The sequence below is a fragment of the Pleurodeles waltl genome, chromosome 8 (genome assembly GCF_031143425.1).
Source record: "Pleurodeles waltl isolate 20211129_DDA chromosome 8, aPleWal1.hap1.20221129, whole genome shotgun sequence".
NCBI classification, from domain to species: Eukaryota; Metazoa; Chordata; class Amphibia; order Caudata; family Salamandridae; genus Pleurodeles; species Pleurodeles waltl.
This window is the reverse complement of record NC_090447.1, coordinates 1,390,592,109-1,390,608,372: the sequence shown is the minus strand read 5'-3', so window position 1 is coordinate 1,390,608,372 and position 16,264 is coordinate 1,390,592,109. Positions and strand designations below refer to the sequence as shown.

The 16,264-nt window shown below is 50.1% G+C and overlaps 1 protein-coding gene across 5 annotated transcripts in view; it reads left to right on the top strand.

Annotated features, from left to right (window-relative positions):
- The window catches only part of APEX1 (apurinic/apyrimidinic endodeoxyribonuclease 1), a 70,008-nt gene extending 54,012 nt beyond the window's left edge, over positions 1–15,996 (top strand). For all 5 annotated transcript variants that reach the window (XM_069202446.1, XM_069202441.1, XM_069202443.1 and 2 more), the window contains exon 5: positions 14,479–15,996. In XM_069202446.1, the coding sequence (XP_069058547.1) occupies positions 14,479–14,993 (515 nt within the window). In that variant the 3' untranslated portion in view covers positions 14,994–15,996. The remainder of the gene's footprint in view (positions 1–14,478) is intronic.
- The last annotated feature ends 268 nt before the right edge of the window (positions 15,997–16,264 follow it).

The following is a 16,264-nucleotide window of genomic DNA, read 5'->3' as shown; positions in this document are numbered from 1 at the left end:
TTTTGCAGCTTTTCTTTACTAAGTTAGCATGAACATGGTCTTTAAATTCTATAATACAGGGCATTATATATGAGACTGAAGACTAGTTCTGCTATGCTACATGCTTGGATTAAATTCTGGAGAGAATTTAAAATCTAATTTCACCAAGTGTACAACAATTTTGTGAAATAACATGTATCCGCATTAACAATCTGAACTCCAAATTTATGATGCATGCAGCCTCTGGATGACCGGCTTTGACCTCTCGGTTTTTAAGCTTTGGGAAGGTACATTTCTTATTTAGAATTAATAAAAGGGAGTTTTTCGGACATCTACCACCTTGTGCTTGTTTAATGTATGTTTTTAAGATGTGATTAAAATGTTCCTAGACCACAAACAAGTTAAGTTCTAAGAACATTGGTTGCTTCCCAGGGGCGTAGCCAAGGTCCGGAACATGGCGGACGCCTAATGTTTCAGCTCCGGAGGGTCCGGCAGCAAAACTCCGTGCAAAAGCGCCAGCCCGGGCCGCCCGAGCACGGAGCCAGAGTGCTGTGCAGCTGACCGGCGGGCGGCGCGACTGGGCCCCCGCGGCGGGCCCGACAAGTGCCGTGAACCACCCGGAGCCGTCCGGACTGAAAGGAGGCTTGCGGCCCCTCCTCTCGCTTAAGGCCGCGGCCTTGTGTGGGAAGGCAGGCCGTGGCTGGAGCGGGATGAGCGGCCAGCATGAGGCGGCGGCGGCCGGTTCCGGCGACCGGATTGCAGGGCCCAGTGTGCCTGTGGGGCACTGGGGGTCTTGATGAGACCTCTCCCCGGTGGGCGTTTCAGTTAATTAAAATTGGAGGAGCGGGCGCGGCCCTATCTTCACTGGGGCCGGCCCGAGAACATTGACTTGGGCCCAAGTGAAGCATCGGGGTACCGCGGCGGTGGAGCAGCCGGCGGGCCCCCCAGAAGTGATCACTAGGGGAGCCGTTGGGGGTGGGTACGAGACCCCCTATTTCACGCCTCAGGAGAGGCGTAGTGAGCTTGGAGCTCCTAACTGGTGGACAACGTGGGGGAACCACGGATTTCCCAGTCATCCTTGGGCACCGCCGGCCACCGAGTGTGGGCATCGGGCAAACGCGCAAGAACAACCATGGGCGCAGAGGAACCGTTGGAGAAGAGGTGGCGTCTGGGGCCCCGGCTGCGGCGCGCGACAGAATCCGGCTGGTGGGGCGTGCCCCGATAGCGGGAGCTGACGGAGTTGCCGGTACAGCCGCAGGCAGTGACCGGCCACAGTAGAGCCCCCTCCCCCAGGAACTGAACACTGGGCGCGGCCGGTGGAGCGCCTGGAGCTTGGCTTGCGGCGCCCATGAACGGAAGTCAAAGCTGCAGAAAACGAAATGAGGGGGCAGTTTCAATGGCGAATTATACGGTACCACACGGATCGATTGCCAAACCCCCCCGGGGGTACACCCCCTTGTTAGGCTGATTCCCCTCAAGGGCCGACAAAAGAGCAGAGCCATGGACCCCCTGACCCTGCCCGGGGATGGCGAAACGGACTAATTGAACCAATCACACACCAAAGTTCAAGACACCCTAGACAAGATACTGGGGGCCATAGAGGACACAAAGTCAACATTGCAACGAGACATCAACCAAGTCGCGATTGAGGTGGGACTCTTAAGAGCTGAACATCATAAACTGGCTGACAGATTCAAAGAAACGGAAACCACGCTGGCGGACATTGCACTGAGGCAGAAAGATATGGCGGCGGAAGTAACCTCCCTGACTGACAGAGTTGCAAGACTTGAACAACGTGCCGAAGACGCGGAGGGGAGAAATAGGAGGAGCAACGTACGCGTAGTGGGCCTCCCCGAAGGGGCGAACATGGTGGAATTCCTGGAGAAATGGATGAGCACGGTGGTCGCACCGGGATGCCGGACTCCCTACTTCACGCTGGAACGAGCCCACCGCGTACCGTCGAGACCTCTTGCTCCTGGCAGACCTCCCCGTGCTGTAATCGCTAAACTCTTGCACTACAAGGACAGGGATATTCTGCTACAGAAAGCCAGAGAGATGGGCCCGTTTAAGGTAGCAAATGGAGAAGTGACACTATTCCCGGACTTCACCCTGGAGGTCCAGAACAGGCGAGCCTCATTCCTAGTGGTTAAAAGAGCATTACGAGATGAGGGGATCCAGTACTCGGTCCTATACCCTGCAAGGCTGAGAGTGATCGTAGAGGGAAAGACCATATTCTTCCAATCCCCGGATGAGGCTTGGGATTGGCTCGAGAGCCGCGGAAACCAAACGGTGCTACCCGCTCAGGGGAGCCCTGGAGCGGGTGGGTCCCGCCACGCCCCGAGGGGGAAGAGGTCCAGAGATCATCCACGGTTGGCACCAACGAAAACGCAGAGAGAAACGAGCAGAAGGGCGGCCCTGGAGGCGACGGCCTGAGTGGGTGGTGAGGTGTCCCCTCGCGGGGGCTCTGAAGTAGAGTCCGACGACACGATGGTGTCTTCTGCCGGAGACTCGGGGAGCCCGTCTGGTGCACCGAAGGTGACCCCGCAAACAGCTGACGAACTCGGATAGCTCAGCCGTGTGGCGGCACCCGGAGACATGGCACGCTGAACGAACAAGAGGCCCCTCCGGACCTGGCTGCTTCCCCCCGACTGTATCTCTCGCCCGTCTGGCTAGGCTGGCGAGTACTGCAGTTATGTGTTTGGAAAAGTTGCATTATTGCATAGTTTTCTGGGCTTCCTATAGTTCCGGAGGTGCCCTGGGGTTGGGGAGTTGGGGTTTGCAGTTACGAGTTAAATCAGCAGCAGGGGTAGCGAACTCTGACCACAATACAGGAACGAGCACAAGAGGGGGTCAATTAGAATCCCGGGCGCACCAGGCCCCCAATTGTCAGTCTCTAAGAACAGGATGGCAGACTACAATTTCATAACCTGGAATGTCAGGGGGATGGGCACTCCGGCCAAAAGACACCGAATACTATCATTCCTAAAGAGAAGGGGGGTGCAAATAGCAATGTTACAGGAGACCCACCTGGCTCCGGGAGAGGGAGAGAAACTAAGGCGGAGGTGGAGGGGGCAAGTGTTTGCTACGGAGTATTCATCTTACGCAAGGGGCGCACTGATATGGATTAGAGCGGGAGTCCCCCTGACTATTGAAACCTCGAGCATAGATAAGGAGGGAAGGTTTGTGATACTAGAAGGGAAACTACATGGGACTCCATTAGTCATGAGTTGCATCTATGCCCCTAATCAAGACCAGGTTTCATTTATGACGGGCCTATCACGACTCCTTACCTGCCAACACACAGGGGAGGTACTAATAGGAGGGGACTTCAACGCAGTACTAGATATAGACATGGATAGGTCCACCCAGCCACTACTGGGAGCAACATCAATTAAGATAGCACAAAGCCTGGCCGAGTGGCTGAACGCATGGGGATTAGTGGATGTTTGGCGGGTGCAGCACCCGACCGCCAGGGACTACTCGTATTACTTGGGCCTCCACTCGATGCATACCAGAATTGACAGGGTGGCCTGCACCCCGGGTCTGGCTCGAGGTGTGACACACTCCGAATACCTTGCCTGCACAATTTCGGATCACAACCCATTGCTGTTGACCCTGAGGGTGTCACAGGACAGACCCCCCATACCATCATGGAGGCTGGCTCCTGCGGCGCTCGAAGATCAGGCGTACAGAGAGGTGCTGCGTAGCCACCTGTCAGAACACATCGAAATTAACAAGGGATCCACCCCCTCTAGAGCAGTGGAGTGGGAGACACTCAAGGTGGTAACAAGGGGTTTCTGCCTCGGGCAGTCAGCGGGGGTGAGGAAAACGCAAGAAAGGGAGCTTACTGCCCTAGAGAAGGTCATATGCGAAGGGGAACTAAGACAGGGCCTTGCAGCACAAGGGGACAAACGATATAGCCGTGCCTGCAGGGAACACTCCCAGGCCGAAGAAAAGCTCAGATGTCATAACACGCAAAAATACCTTGCATCCCTACAATCAGAGGAGGGGAGATCGGGTAAACTTCTAGCATGGCTGGTGCGCCCGGGTGGGGACAGCGAACCCATCACAAGCGTATTAGACAGAGAGGGAAATCGCAGACATAGCCCAGGCCTCATCAATGACGCATTCAGAGATTATTACACGCCCCTGTATAGGAGACCTAGCAACCTGGATCAGGCGACATTTGACAATTATTTGCGGCAGACCCCGCTCCGGGTGCTGAGTCTGGAGGACAGGGACAGCCTAGCGGGTGCGGTGACCGTGGAAGAGATTAATGATGCCATAGCGCAGCTGGCCACGGGGAAGACCACTGGTACAGACGGTCTCCCTTTGGATTTTTACAAAAAATATAAATCCTTGCTAGTTCCCAGTTTGGCGGGGATGTAGGCGGAAGCAGTACAGAGTGGAGAGTTGCCAGGCATGCTGCGCGAGACACTTGTAGTGCCACTCCCTAAGACTACCAACAAGGAAGCCTCGGTGGCTGACTTCCGCCGACTATCAATGCTGAACAGCGACTTTAAGATCCTCAGCAGGATCCTAGCCGACCGACTGCTTCCCCATATGCCCACGCTGATACATGCTGACCAAAATGGCTTTATTCCTGGTCGCAACACCTCCTTGAATCTTAGACGTATCTTCTCCATCTTGCACATGCCGAAAGAGTTGATACCTCCGACGGGGCTCCTGTTGGCGGTGGACTTCGAGAAGGCTTTTGATTCGATTAGGTGGGACTACCTGAGGTCGGTGATGTTAAAAATGGGCCTGGGGGAGAACTGGGTGAGATGGGTGGACCTACTATACTCGTCCGCACTGGCAAGAGTGAAGACGGGCAGAACAATTTCCAGTACATACCCGGTGTTTCGTGGAACCAGACAGGGGTGCCCCCTTTCCCCGCTACTCTTTGCCCTGGCGATTGAGCCCATCGCGACCCAATTGCGGGGGGAGGGGGCAGGTAGGGGGGTGGTATGGGGACCAACTGAACATATTGTCTCCCTGTACGCTGACAACATACTAATTTACCTTAAAGACTGTGCTAGTGGTCTCCCCTGGGCCCTAAGGGTCTTAGAGGACTTCGGTGAAGTCTCTGGACTGCACCTAAACGAGGCAAAACGTATGTGTTTCCCCTGACTCCTGGCTGCGAGCGCCCAGCAACAATGCCCGTTAGACGTGAACTGGGCCCCGCGGACCTTCAAGTACTTGGTGTAAGGAAATGCCTCCTTGGCATGGTTACCCCCTGACTTTTTGCCTTTGCTGATGCTATGTTTTGAATTGAAAGTGTGCTGAGGCCTGCTAACCAGGCCCCAGTACCAGTGTTGTTTCCCTAACCTGTACTTTTGTTCACACAAGTGGCACACCCTGGCATCCAGGTAAGTCCCTTGTAACTGGTACCCCTGGTACCAAGGGCCCTGATGCCAGGGAAGGTCTCTAAGGGCTGCAGCATATCTTATGCCACCCTGGGGACCCCTCACTCAGCACAGACACACTGCTTGCCAGCTTGTGTGTGCTGGTGAGGACAAAACGAGTAAGTCGACATTGCACTCCCCTCAGGGTGCCATGCCAACCTCACACTGCCTATGCAGTATAGATAGTCACCCCTCTAGCAGGCCTTACAGCCCTAAGGCAGGATGCACTATACCATAGGTGAGGGCACCAGTGCATGAGCACTGTGCCCCTACAGTGCCTAAGCCGAACCTTAGACATTGCAAGTGCAGGGTAGCCATAAGAGTATATGGTCTGGGAGTCTGTCAAACACGAACTCCACAGCACCATAATGGCTACACTGAAAACTGGGAAGTTTGGTATCAAACTTCTCAGCACAATAAATGCACACTGATGCCGGTGTACATTTTATTGTGAAATACACCCCAGAGGGCACATTAGAGGTGCCCCCTGAAACCTAAACCGACTATCTGTGTAGGCTGACTGGTTTTAGCAGCCTGCCACACTCGAGACATGTTGCTGGCCACATGGGGAGAGTGCCTTTGTCACTCTGTGGCTAGTAATAAAGCCTGCACTGGGTGGAGATGCTTATCACCTCCCCCTTGCAGGAGCTGTAACACCTGGCTCAAAGGCTCACCCCCTTTGTTCCAGCACCACAGGGCATTCCAGCTAGTGGAGTTGCCCGCCCCCTCCGGCCACGGCCCCACCTTTGGCCGCAAGGCCAGAGGAGATAAACAAGGAGGAGTCACTGACCAGTCAGGACAGCCCCTAAGGCAACCTGAGCTGAAGTGTGTAAGGAAATGCCTCCTTGGCATGGTTGCCCCCTGACTTTTTGCCTTTGCTGATGCTATGTTTACAATTGAAAGTGTGCTGAGGCCTGCTAACCAGGCCCCAGCACCAGTGTTCTTTCCCTAACCTGTACTTTTGTATCCACAATTGGCAGACCCTGGCATCCAGATAAGTCCCTTGTAACTGGTACTTCTAGTACCAAGGGCCCTGATGCCAAGGAAGGTCTCTAAGGGCTGCAGCATGTCTTATGCCACCCTGGAGACCTCTCACTCAGCACAGACACACTGCTTGCCAGCTTGTGTGTGCTAGTGAGGACAAAACGAGTAAGTCGACATGGCACTCCCCTCAGGGTGCCATGCCAGCCTCTCACTGCCTATGCAGTATAGGTAAGACACCCCTCTAGCAGGCCTTACAGCCCTAAGGCAGGGTGCACTATACCATAGGTGAGGGTACCAGTGCATGAGCATGGTACCCCTACAGTGTCTAAACAAAACCTTAGACATTGTAAGTGCAGGGTAGCCATAAGAGTATATGGTCTGGGAGTTTGTCAAACACGAACTCCACAGCACCATAATGGCTACACTGAACACTGGGAAGTTTGGTATCAAACTTCTCAGCACAATAAATGCACACTGATGCCAGTGTACATTTTATTGTAAAATACACCACAGAGGGCACCTTAGAGGTGCCCCCTGAAACTTAACCGACTATCTGTGTAGGCTGACTAGTTTTAGCAGCCTGCCACAAACCGAGACATGTTGCTGGCCCCATGGGGAGAGTGCCTTTGTCACTCTGAGGCCAGTAACAAAGCCTGCACTGGGTGGAGATGCTAACACCTCCCCCAGGCAGGAATTGTCACACCTGGTGGTGAGCCTCAAAGGCTCACCTCCTTTGTGCCAACCCAGCAGGACACTCCAGCTAGTGGAGTTGCCCGCCCCCTCCGGCCAGGCCCCACTTTTGGCGGCAAGGCCGGAGAAGATAATGAGAAAAACAAGGAGGAGTCACTGACCAGTCAGGACAGCCCCTAAGGTGTCCTGAGCTGAAGTGACTAACTTTTAGAAATCCTCCATCTTGCAGATGGAGGATTCCCCCAATAGGGTTAGGATTGTGACCCCCTCCCCTTGGGAGGAGGCACAAAGAGGGTGTACCCACCCTCAGGGCTAGTAGCCATTGGCTACTAACCCCCAGACCTAAACACGCCCTTAAATTTAGTATTTAAGGGCTACCCTGAACCCTAGAAAATTAGATTCCTGCAACTACAAGAAGAAGGACTGCCTAGCTGAAAACCCCTGCAGAGGAAGACCAGAAGACGACAACTGCCTTGGCTCCAGAAACTCACCGGCCTGTCTCCTGCCTTCCAAAGATCCTGCTCCAGCGACGCCTTCCAAAGGGACCAGCGACCTCGACATCCTCTGAGGACTGCCCCTGCTTCGAAAAGACAAGAAACTCCCGAGGACAGCGGACCTGCTCCAAGAAAGGCTGCAACTTTGTTTCCAGCAGCTTTAAAGATCCCTGCAAGCTCCCCGCAAGAAGCGTGAGACTTGCAACACTGCACCCGGCGACCCCGACTCGGCTGGTGGCGATCCAACACCTCAGGAGGGACCCCAGGACTACTCTAAGACTGTGAGTACAAAAACCTGTCCCCCCTGAGCCCCCACAGCGCCGCCTGCAGAGGGAATCCCGAGGCTTCCCCTGACCGCGACTCTTTGAATCCAAAGTCCCGACACCTGGGAGAGACCCTGCACCCGCAGCCCCCAGGACCTGAAGGACCGGATTTTCACTGGAGGAGTGACCCCCAGGAGTCCCTCTCCCTCGATCAAGTGGAGGTTTCCCCGAGGAACCCCCCCCTTGCCTGCCTGCAGCGCTGAAGAGATCCCGAGATCTCTCATAGACTAACACTGCGAACCCGACGCTTGTTTCTACACTGCACCCGGCCGCTCCCGCGCCGCTGAGGGTGAAATTTCTGTGTGGGCTTGTGTCCCCCCCGGTGCCCTACAAAACCCCCCTGGTCTGCCCTCCGAAGACGCGGGTACTTACCTGCAAGCAGACCGGAACCGGGGCACCCCCTTCTCTCCATTCTAGCCTATGTGTTTTGGGCACCACTTTGAACTCTGCACCTGACCGGCCCTGAGCTGCTGGTGTGGTGACTTTGGGGTTGTTCTGAACCCCCAACGGTGGGCTACCTTGGACCAAGAACTAAGCCCTGTAAGTGTCTTACTTACCTGGTTAACCTAACAAATACTTACCTCCCCTAGGAACTGTGAAAATTGCAGTGTCCACTTTTAAAACAGCTATTTGTGAATAACTTGAAAAGTATACATGCAATTTTGATGATTTGAAGTTCCTAAAGTACTTACCTGCAATACCTTTCGAATGAGATATTACATGTAGAATTTGAACCTGTGGTTCTTAAAATAAACTAAGAAAATATATTTTTCTATACAAAAACCTATTGGCTGGATTTGTCTCTGAGTGTGTGTACCTCATTTATTGTCTATGTGTATGTACAACAAATGCTTAACACTACTCCTTGGATAAGCCTACTGCTCGACCACACTACCACAAAATAGAGCATTAGTATTATCTATTTTTACCACTATTTTACCTCTAAGGGGAACCCTTGGACTCTGTGCATGCTATTCCTTACTTTGAAATAGCACATACAGAGCCAACTTCCTACAAAGTGACTCTGACTTTTAGGAATCCTCCATCTTGCAGATGGAGGATCCCCCCAATAGGGATAGGAATGTGACCCCCTCCCCTTGGGAGGAGGCACAAAGAGGGTGTAGCCACCCTCAGGGCTAGTAGCCATTGGCTACTGCCCTCCCTGACCTAAACACACCCCTAAATTCTGTATTTAGGGGCTCCCCTGAACCTAGGAACTCAGATTCCTGCAACCTAAGAAGAAGAGGACTGCTGAGCTGAAAAACCCTGCAGAGAAGACGGAGACACCAACTGCTTTGGCCCCAGCCCTACCGGCCTGTCTCCCCCCTTCGGAAGAAAACTGCTCCAGCGACGCTTTCCCCAGGACCAGCGACCTCTGAATCCTCAGAGGACTGCCCTGCTCTAAAAGGACCAAGAAACTCCCGAGAACAGCGGCCCTGTTCAACAAAGACTGCAACTTTGTTTCCAGAGGAGCAACATTAAAGACCCCTGCAATTCCCGCCAGAAGCGTGAGACTTGCAACACTGCACCCGGCGACCCCGACTCGACTGGTGGAGAAACAACGCTACAGGGAGGATCCCCCGGCGACTCCAAGACTGTGAGTAACCAAAGTTGTCCCCCCTGAGCCCCCACAGCGACGCCTGCAGAGGGAATCCCGAGGCTCCCCCTGACCGCGACCGTCTGAATCCAAAATCCCGACGCCTGGAAAAGGCCCTGCACCCGCAGCCCCCAGGACCTGAAGGATCGGAACTCCAGTGCAGGAGTGACCCCCAGGAGGCCCTCTCCCTTGCCCAGGTGGTGGCTACCCCGAGGAGCCCCCCCCGCACCCGCACCCCCTTGCCTGCCTGCATCGCTGAAGAGACCCCTTGGTCTCCCATTGAAACCTATTGAAAACCCGACGTGTGTTTGCACACTGCACCCGGCCGCACCGTGCTGCTGAGGGTGTACTTTCTGTGCTGACTTGTGTCCCCCCCGGTGCCCTACAAACCCCCCTGGTCTGCCCTCCGAAGACGCAGGTACCTACATGCTGGCAGACTGGAACCGGGGCACCCCCTTCTCCATTGAAGCCTATGTGTTTTGGGCACCACTTTGAACTCTGCACCTGACCAACCCTGAGCTGCTGGTGTGGTAACTTTGGGGTTGCTCTGAACCCCCAACGGTGGGCTACTTTGGACCCCAATCTGAACCCCGTAGGTGGTTTACTTACCTGCAAGAACTAACAATAACTTACCTCCCCCAGGAACTGTGAAAATTGCATTGTCTAGTTTTAAAATAGCTATATGTATTTTATTTCAAAAGTATATATGCTATTGTGATTATTCAAAGTTCCTAAAGTACTTACCTGCAATACCTTTCAAATGAGATATTACATGTAGAATTTGAACCTGTGGTTCTTAAAATAAACTAAGAAAATATATTTTTCTATACAAAAACCTATTGGCCTGGAATTGTCTCTGAGTGTGTGTTCTTCATTTATTGCCTGGGTGTATGTACAACAAATGCTTAACACTACTCCTTTGATAAGCCTACTGCTCGACCACACTACCACAAAATAGAGCCTTAGTATTATCTCTTTTTGCCACTATCTTACCTCTAAGGGGAACCCTTGGACTCTGTGCATACTATTCCTTACTTTGAAATAGTGCATACAGAGCCAACTTCCTACACTTGGGTATTCAGATATTCCACGAGTTGGGAGATCTCAGGGAGGGTAATCTGGGCAGGGTGCTTTGATCCCTGAGGTCCTCGGTTGGGTTCTGGCGCTCTCTGAAGTTATCAGTAATGGCCAGAGTGGCGCTGTCCAAAATGATTATGCTTCCCCGACTCCTCTACTATTTTGTCAACTTACCACTGCTGATTCCCCCACCGCCCCCCCATCATGGTTCCGTGAACTGAACATGCTGCTAAGGGAACTAATTTGGGATGATGGTCGTAGACGCACTGCACTTACGACCCTCTGCAGACCGACCCATATGGGAGGACTGGGTGCCCCCGATTTTGAGGCTTATTACTTGGCATCCCAATTGCAGTGGCTGCCTGGCTGCCTGACGGGCAGTGGACTCCTGGACCTTTGTACAGATCAAGGATTAATGGAAGCGGCATGGATTGTGGCACGTATGACAGGCAGGAAGATTGCCCTACCTGGAAACAACATAATGCTGAGTGTCGCATTAGCATGCTGGAAGAGGTGTACGAAAAGAGTAGGAGTGGGCCCCCCATATTCTCCGGCATTACCGCTTTCAGCACTGGCTCTGGAATCTGGGGGGAGTGGACCGGGGGAATCTGGGGCTTGGCCCATGGACAAGAGCAGGGATTAAGACGGTGGGTGAGCTGTTTGAAGGGGGAGTACTGAGGGGATTCCCTGACCTTTTGGGAGTGGGTGTTCCCCGGGGTCAGTTCCTGCTATTCGGGAGGCTGGTTCACACTCTGAAGGACCACTGGTGCATGATAAATGTGGAGCCCACAGTCCACGGGGTACTGCACCTCCTACTGACATTGGGGGAGGAACCTCACCTGATAGCCCAAATTTACCGGGCCCAGGCCCAGGCCGTATTAGACCCTTTGCAATCCTTGAGAGAGCGGTGGGGAGGCACGGTCGGGCGGGAACTGTCAGACTCAGAATGGAACAAGGCACTGGCTTACCCCCGGGTGATTTCTCGTAACACGCGGTTAAGATACATCCAATATAATTACCTACACAGGACGTACCTCACACCACACTGACTCTTCCGAATATACGGGGGCCCCCAGGACATGCCCGAGATGCTGGGGGGGAGATGCGGACTTTGACCGTGTGGGGGTGCCCAGTGCTCCAGGTTGGTTGGAAGGAGGCACTGGCTGCCCTATCTCAGTTATTCGGAGTGGAGTTGCAGCCCACCCCGGACCTGTGCTTGTTGGGTCTCAGGCCGACTGTGTTAAAGGGGAAAGTTAGAGGGCGTTTCCTGGACCTAACTCTGGCCCTTTATAAAAGACTGATCTCAAGAGGCTGGAAGGCCTCAGCCCACCCCTCGCTAGCTGACTGGAAAAGGGATGTTACGAAATGGTCCAGGGCTGAACTGCAGGTTCTGAAGGCTGAGGAAGCCAAGGGCATTCAATAGTTTCTTATTGCCCCGGCCTGGGACGACCTAGTGTCGAATTGGGATGGGCTATCCAAGAGAGCAGCAAACACCGTAGTAGGAGTGGGAGAGGGCTGGCACAGTCTAGGAGGTAGTCCCGAGGAGGAAGCTCCCCAACCGGTGCCCTAAGCTGTCCGAACTGACACATGGTCTGCATACTGGAATACGACAAAGAGACGAACGAGTCTCCATCTGTCACAATGCCACAAGAGATGGGGGGTGGAGCGAGTGGACAGCTGTCCCCTTCATACGCTGGTGTGCCCTGGGCATAGCCTTTTCACATATGTTGTTATGCCTTAGTTCCTTAAATGTTATCAGCCACAAATCTCACCCACACAATGCTGTAAAGTTGACCTTCTGTTTAGTTTATACACCCTTCCCCCCTCCCCCCCTTTTTTCCCTTTCCTTCTTTCTCTTACTCTTCTTTTTTTTTTCCTTTTGTTCTTCTCTTCCTCATGACTTCTCCTACAAATTATAGCATGGAATGGGTTTAGGCTGGTTATTTACAGGTATGACACAAAACAATACTATAGAACAATGGTGAACGCTGCACAGGATGTCAATAGGATTAGAATATGAAAGTTAGTATCTGACGAACGCATAAATATTAATAGGTTCACCAACGGAATATACAATGAAGCATAAATATTGTATACCACAAAAGCGGTTTGTTTAATGATCATGTACAACGGATGCAAGAGATTACCTTGAAGAGACATGCAAATGTAAAATAACAAAATGTTAATAAAAATATAATAAAAAAAAAAAAACATTGGTTGCTTCCCAGACTGGAGTATAGTATTTGCAAACCCCTTGCCATAACTGGGAACAAGATCTGGGTTTTCTTGTTCTGATAGGCTAAATTGTTTCTCCTCTCTTACCCATATGTTTTTTCATGTTCACACGAGCTCATCTGTCTAGGGAATATTATTGCACTTTCTGTTTTCTATATACCAAGCCTGAAAATGAAAAAAATATGTAAAACGTGGGGACCAGTGTTCTAATCTAGTCCCTATCCAAGCCACATGCCCCAGAATTTTACATTTCAGAATAGCTGTGTTCAGCAGGTGATCTGATGTTGAGCTACATTCATCTCACAATGTTACTGGGCCTTACCTTAGTACAGGGTGTTCAGTGCACTGACTTTGTATTGCTCAGTTGAACCATCAACAGCTTGACTGTTTTAGAACTTAAGTTAAGACATTATTTAACTCCCTACTGATTTCCCCTTTCTGGCCCCTGCTATAGATAAAGAGGCAGATCATCTTTTTTGCTAATTGTCAGAACAATCAATCAGTTTAACAAATCATAGCTGCCATGCTGTTTATGCCAATTAGAATCCTCATTAAAATTCTAAAGTTTGCTTCAAGATTTAATTAACCGTCCTGCTCATCGTGATTATGACGTTGATTTTGTTAACCATTTATCAGAAATAAATGTTTTGCTACGAATTGTCTATATTTTCAGCAGTTGGAGTATCTAAACAACCCTTGCTGAAGTCAGTAGGCCTGTTCTCGGAAAGGTGGTGTGATGGTTAAAACGTGAATTCAAAAAAGGAGAACGAAAGCAAAGGATAAACTTTGGAAAAGTCATAGCATATACAAACGTGTTAGTGTATAGTATTAGCCAACCACTGCTGACAGTGAAGTGCACAAACTTCCCCGGCAGGTCAGGAACACATTATGTCACCAGCAATGCAAGAGAGACCATCTCTGAAGTGTGTTTGACCCACTGATGTATGCTGTGGTGGGTGGAGACAGATGTGGAAGTCAGTTAAGCGGCTAATGGATGAAGAGGGCTGACTTTTTAAAAAATGATTATTACATGTAGGTAATGAGGCTGCTAACTCGGTCAAAAGGCTAGACCTAGCAGCCATTGACAAAGCCATTGGTTGCCAGCTTTTTGCCTTTGTCGGTGCTTTTTGTTCAGTTTTTTTTTTTTTTGTATTTGTAAACTTTTATTGTTTGTGAGCAGCTGGGCCCTCGCTATTACAAAAAAATAAAAGTTGCTAAAAGCGAGCACATTCTTGGACTCAAAGCGCCCATGTAGGTATTGAGCGAGCTACTTTGTGTGCATGGGCGCCCCTTGTGATGGAATAGAATGAAGTCACTGGCAGCCAAGAGCTGAAGTGGACTGACCCATTGCCCAATATTGTTTGCCATGGTAGTGGGTGGAGAAAACCGAAGGATACAATATGGCAAGAACCTATTATACAAAAATGGTGTTAAAGAGTAAGGAACTTTTTGTTTTGCTGGAATAGTAGTTTTAAGCTGTGTTGTAAATTACCTTCAAACCCAACTACGTTACCAATTGTGAACAAGCTGGAGAGCATGTAATGGGGAACTAAAATTGCAGAAAAATGTTATGTAATTTAAAGATACTAATGAGACTCAATGGGATTACTACATGTATGAGAGAATCGCCTTCTCTTTTCTACGTAGCCACATGCATTGTTAATAAATGATCCCTTTGATGATACTTTTTTCAGGAATTGAGGAACATGACCAGGAAGGCCGAATAATCACTGCGGAGTTCGACATGTACTACTTGGTGGCAGCTTATGTGCCCAATTCAGGTCGTGGTTTGATTCGCTTGGATTACCGTCAGAAATGGGACGTAGACTTGCGCGCTTACCTGAAGGCCCTGGATGAAAAGAAACCTTTGATTCTTTGTGGAGACCTGAATGTCGCCCACCAGGAGATCGACTTGAAGAATCCTAAGGGCAACAAGAAGTCTGCTGGCTTTACTCCCCAGGAAAGGGAAGGCTTCAGTACCCTGCTGGCTGATGGCTATATTGATAGCTTCCGCCACATCTATCCCGATGTTCCTTATGCCTACACTTTCTGGACTTACATGATGAATTCCCGTGCTAAAAATGTAGGCTGGCGACTTGATTACTTTGTGCTGTCTAAGGCACTACAGGACAAACTGTGTGACAATAAAATACGTTCCAAAGTTATAGGAAGTGACCATTGCCCCATAACACTCTACATGGCCATGTGAGAATTGTAAGGGAAGAAATGTTGTAGGTTGGTCACAGCAGATTTCAGAGGGTTAACTTCTTAGTTGTATTTTACTGTAGTTTGTTCTTTGGTATCTGTCCTTAGAACTGACAAGTATGTATATAGCTTTTACATAGCATTATTCAGAGGGTTTTCACCCATTCTGCACATGATGTCCATGTGGGCAGGGATTTGGTTGGGTTAAGTGGGCATGCTCAGGCAACGTTTAGTATTCCCTTTCGAATGTTTTGAAAGACCTGCTGCTTGTAAGGATTTACCTTCTCAATTCAGGGCTCTATAAAATGTCACTCTGTGTCCCCTCCAAATGCACAACACTAAAGTATTATTTCACTGCTGTATCTCAGTTTATATAGCAGCATGTAATTTGTCATCACAAGAAATGTTTACTTAATTTAGAGCTAGTTGAATATGTCTGATGCCATGTTCTAACTGCAACAGACAGTCCTACGTAGGTGGGACTTGGTTTTTGTTATGTTTTTATAGCATGCAAATCTGCAAGAGTCTTTTGGAAGATGGTTTTTAATACCATTTAATATCTTTGTTGATGATGGTATTTTTGCTTCCTATAGTGTGTCTCAAATTCGACAGAGGCTCTTGCCGAAAGTATGTAGGTGCTATTTCTTTTAACTTTTTTTTTTAATTGTTTACATAAGTACTTCTAACCCTGTCAAGCAGTTTCATCTTAGCACCAATGTTGTTCTAGTAAGTATAGGTTAGTGTCTTAGTATTTAGATATTACTAGAAGCAATGCTGTGATTCCCGTGCTCAGAATCTATTATTCAGTAACACTGCTTATCTGCAGTTGTCAATAGCAGACAACCCTTTCACACCTCCTGAACAGGAGCAGCCTTTCTTTACAGATATCTGTTGTGAATTTCATCCATGCAGCATTGAGAATACCCAAATTCTGGTTGTTGAATTTGATTTAGTGGTGTGATTTCTTTTGATAACCACAATTTTTAATAAAGAAATGAAATACCAAAGTCTAGAACTGGTGATGTAATGGGAACTTTTAGTTTGAAACCTCCTTTCTGTTAGGTCATCCTTTATTATCCTAGAATTTGCTTCAATTTAGTGTTTGAAGATAAATGGACATTCATTAATTCTTCTAACTGCTTACAATTATTTCTTAAAATGAGGTGAAGCGCTTTGCTCTTCTCACACAAACATCTACTAAAATCATGCCACAAATCACAGCTGCGTGAGTGAAAGGTCGCAAGATTACAAGGAGGCTAAAGTATGTCAACGAGT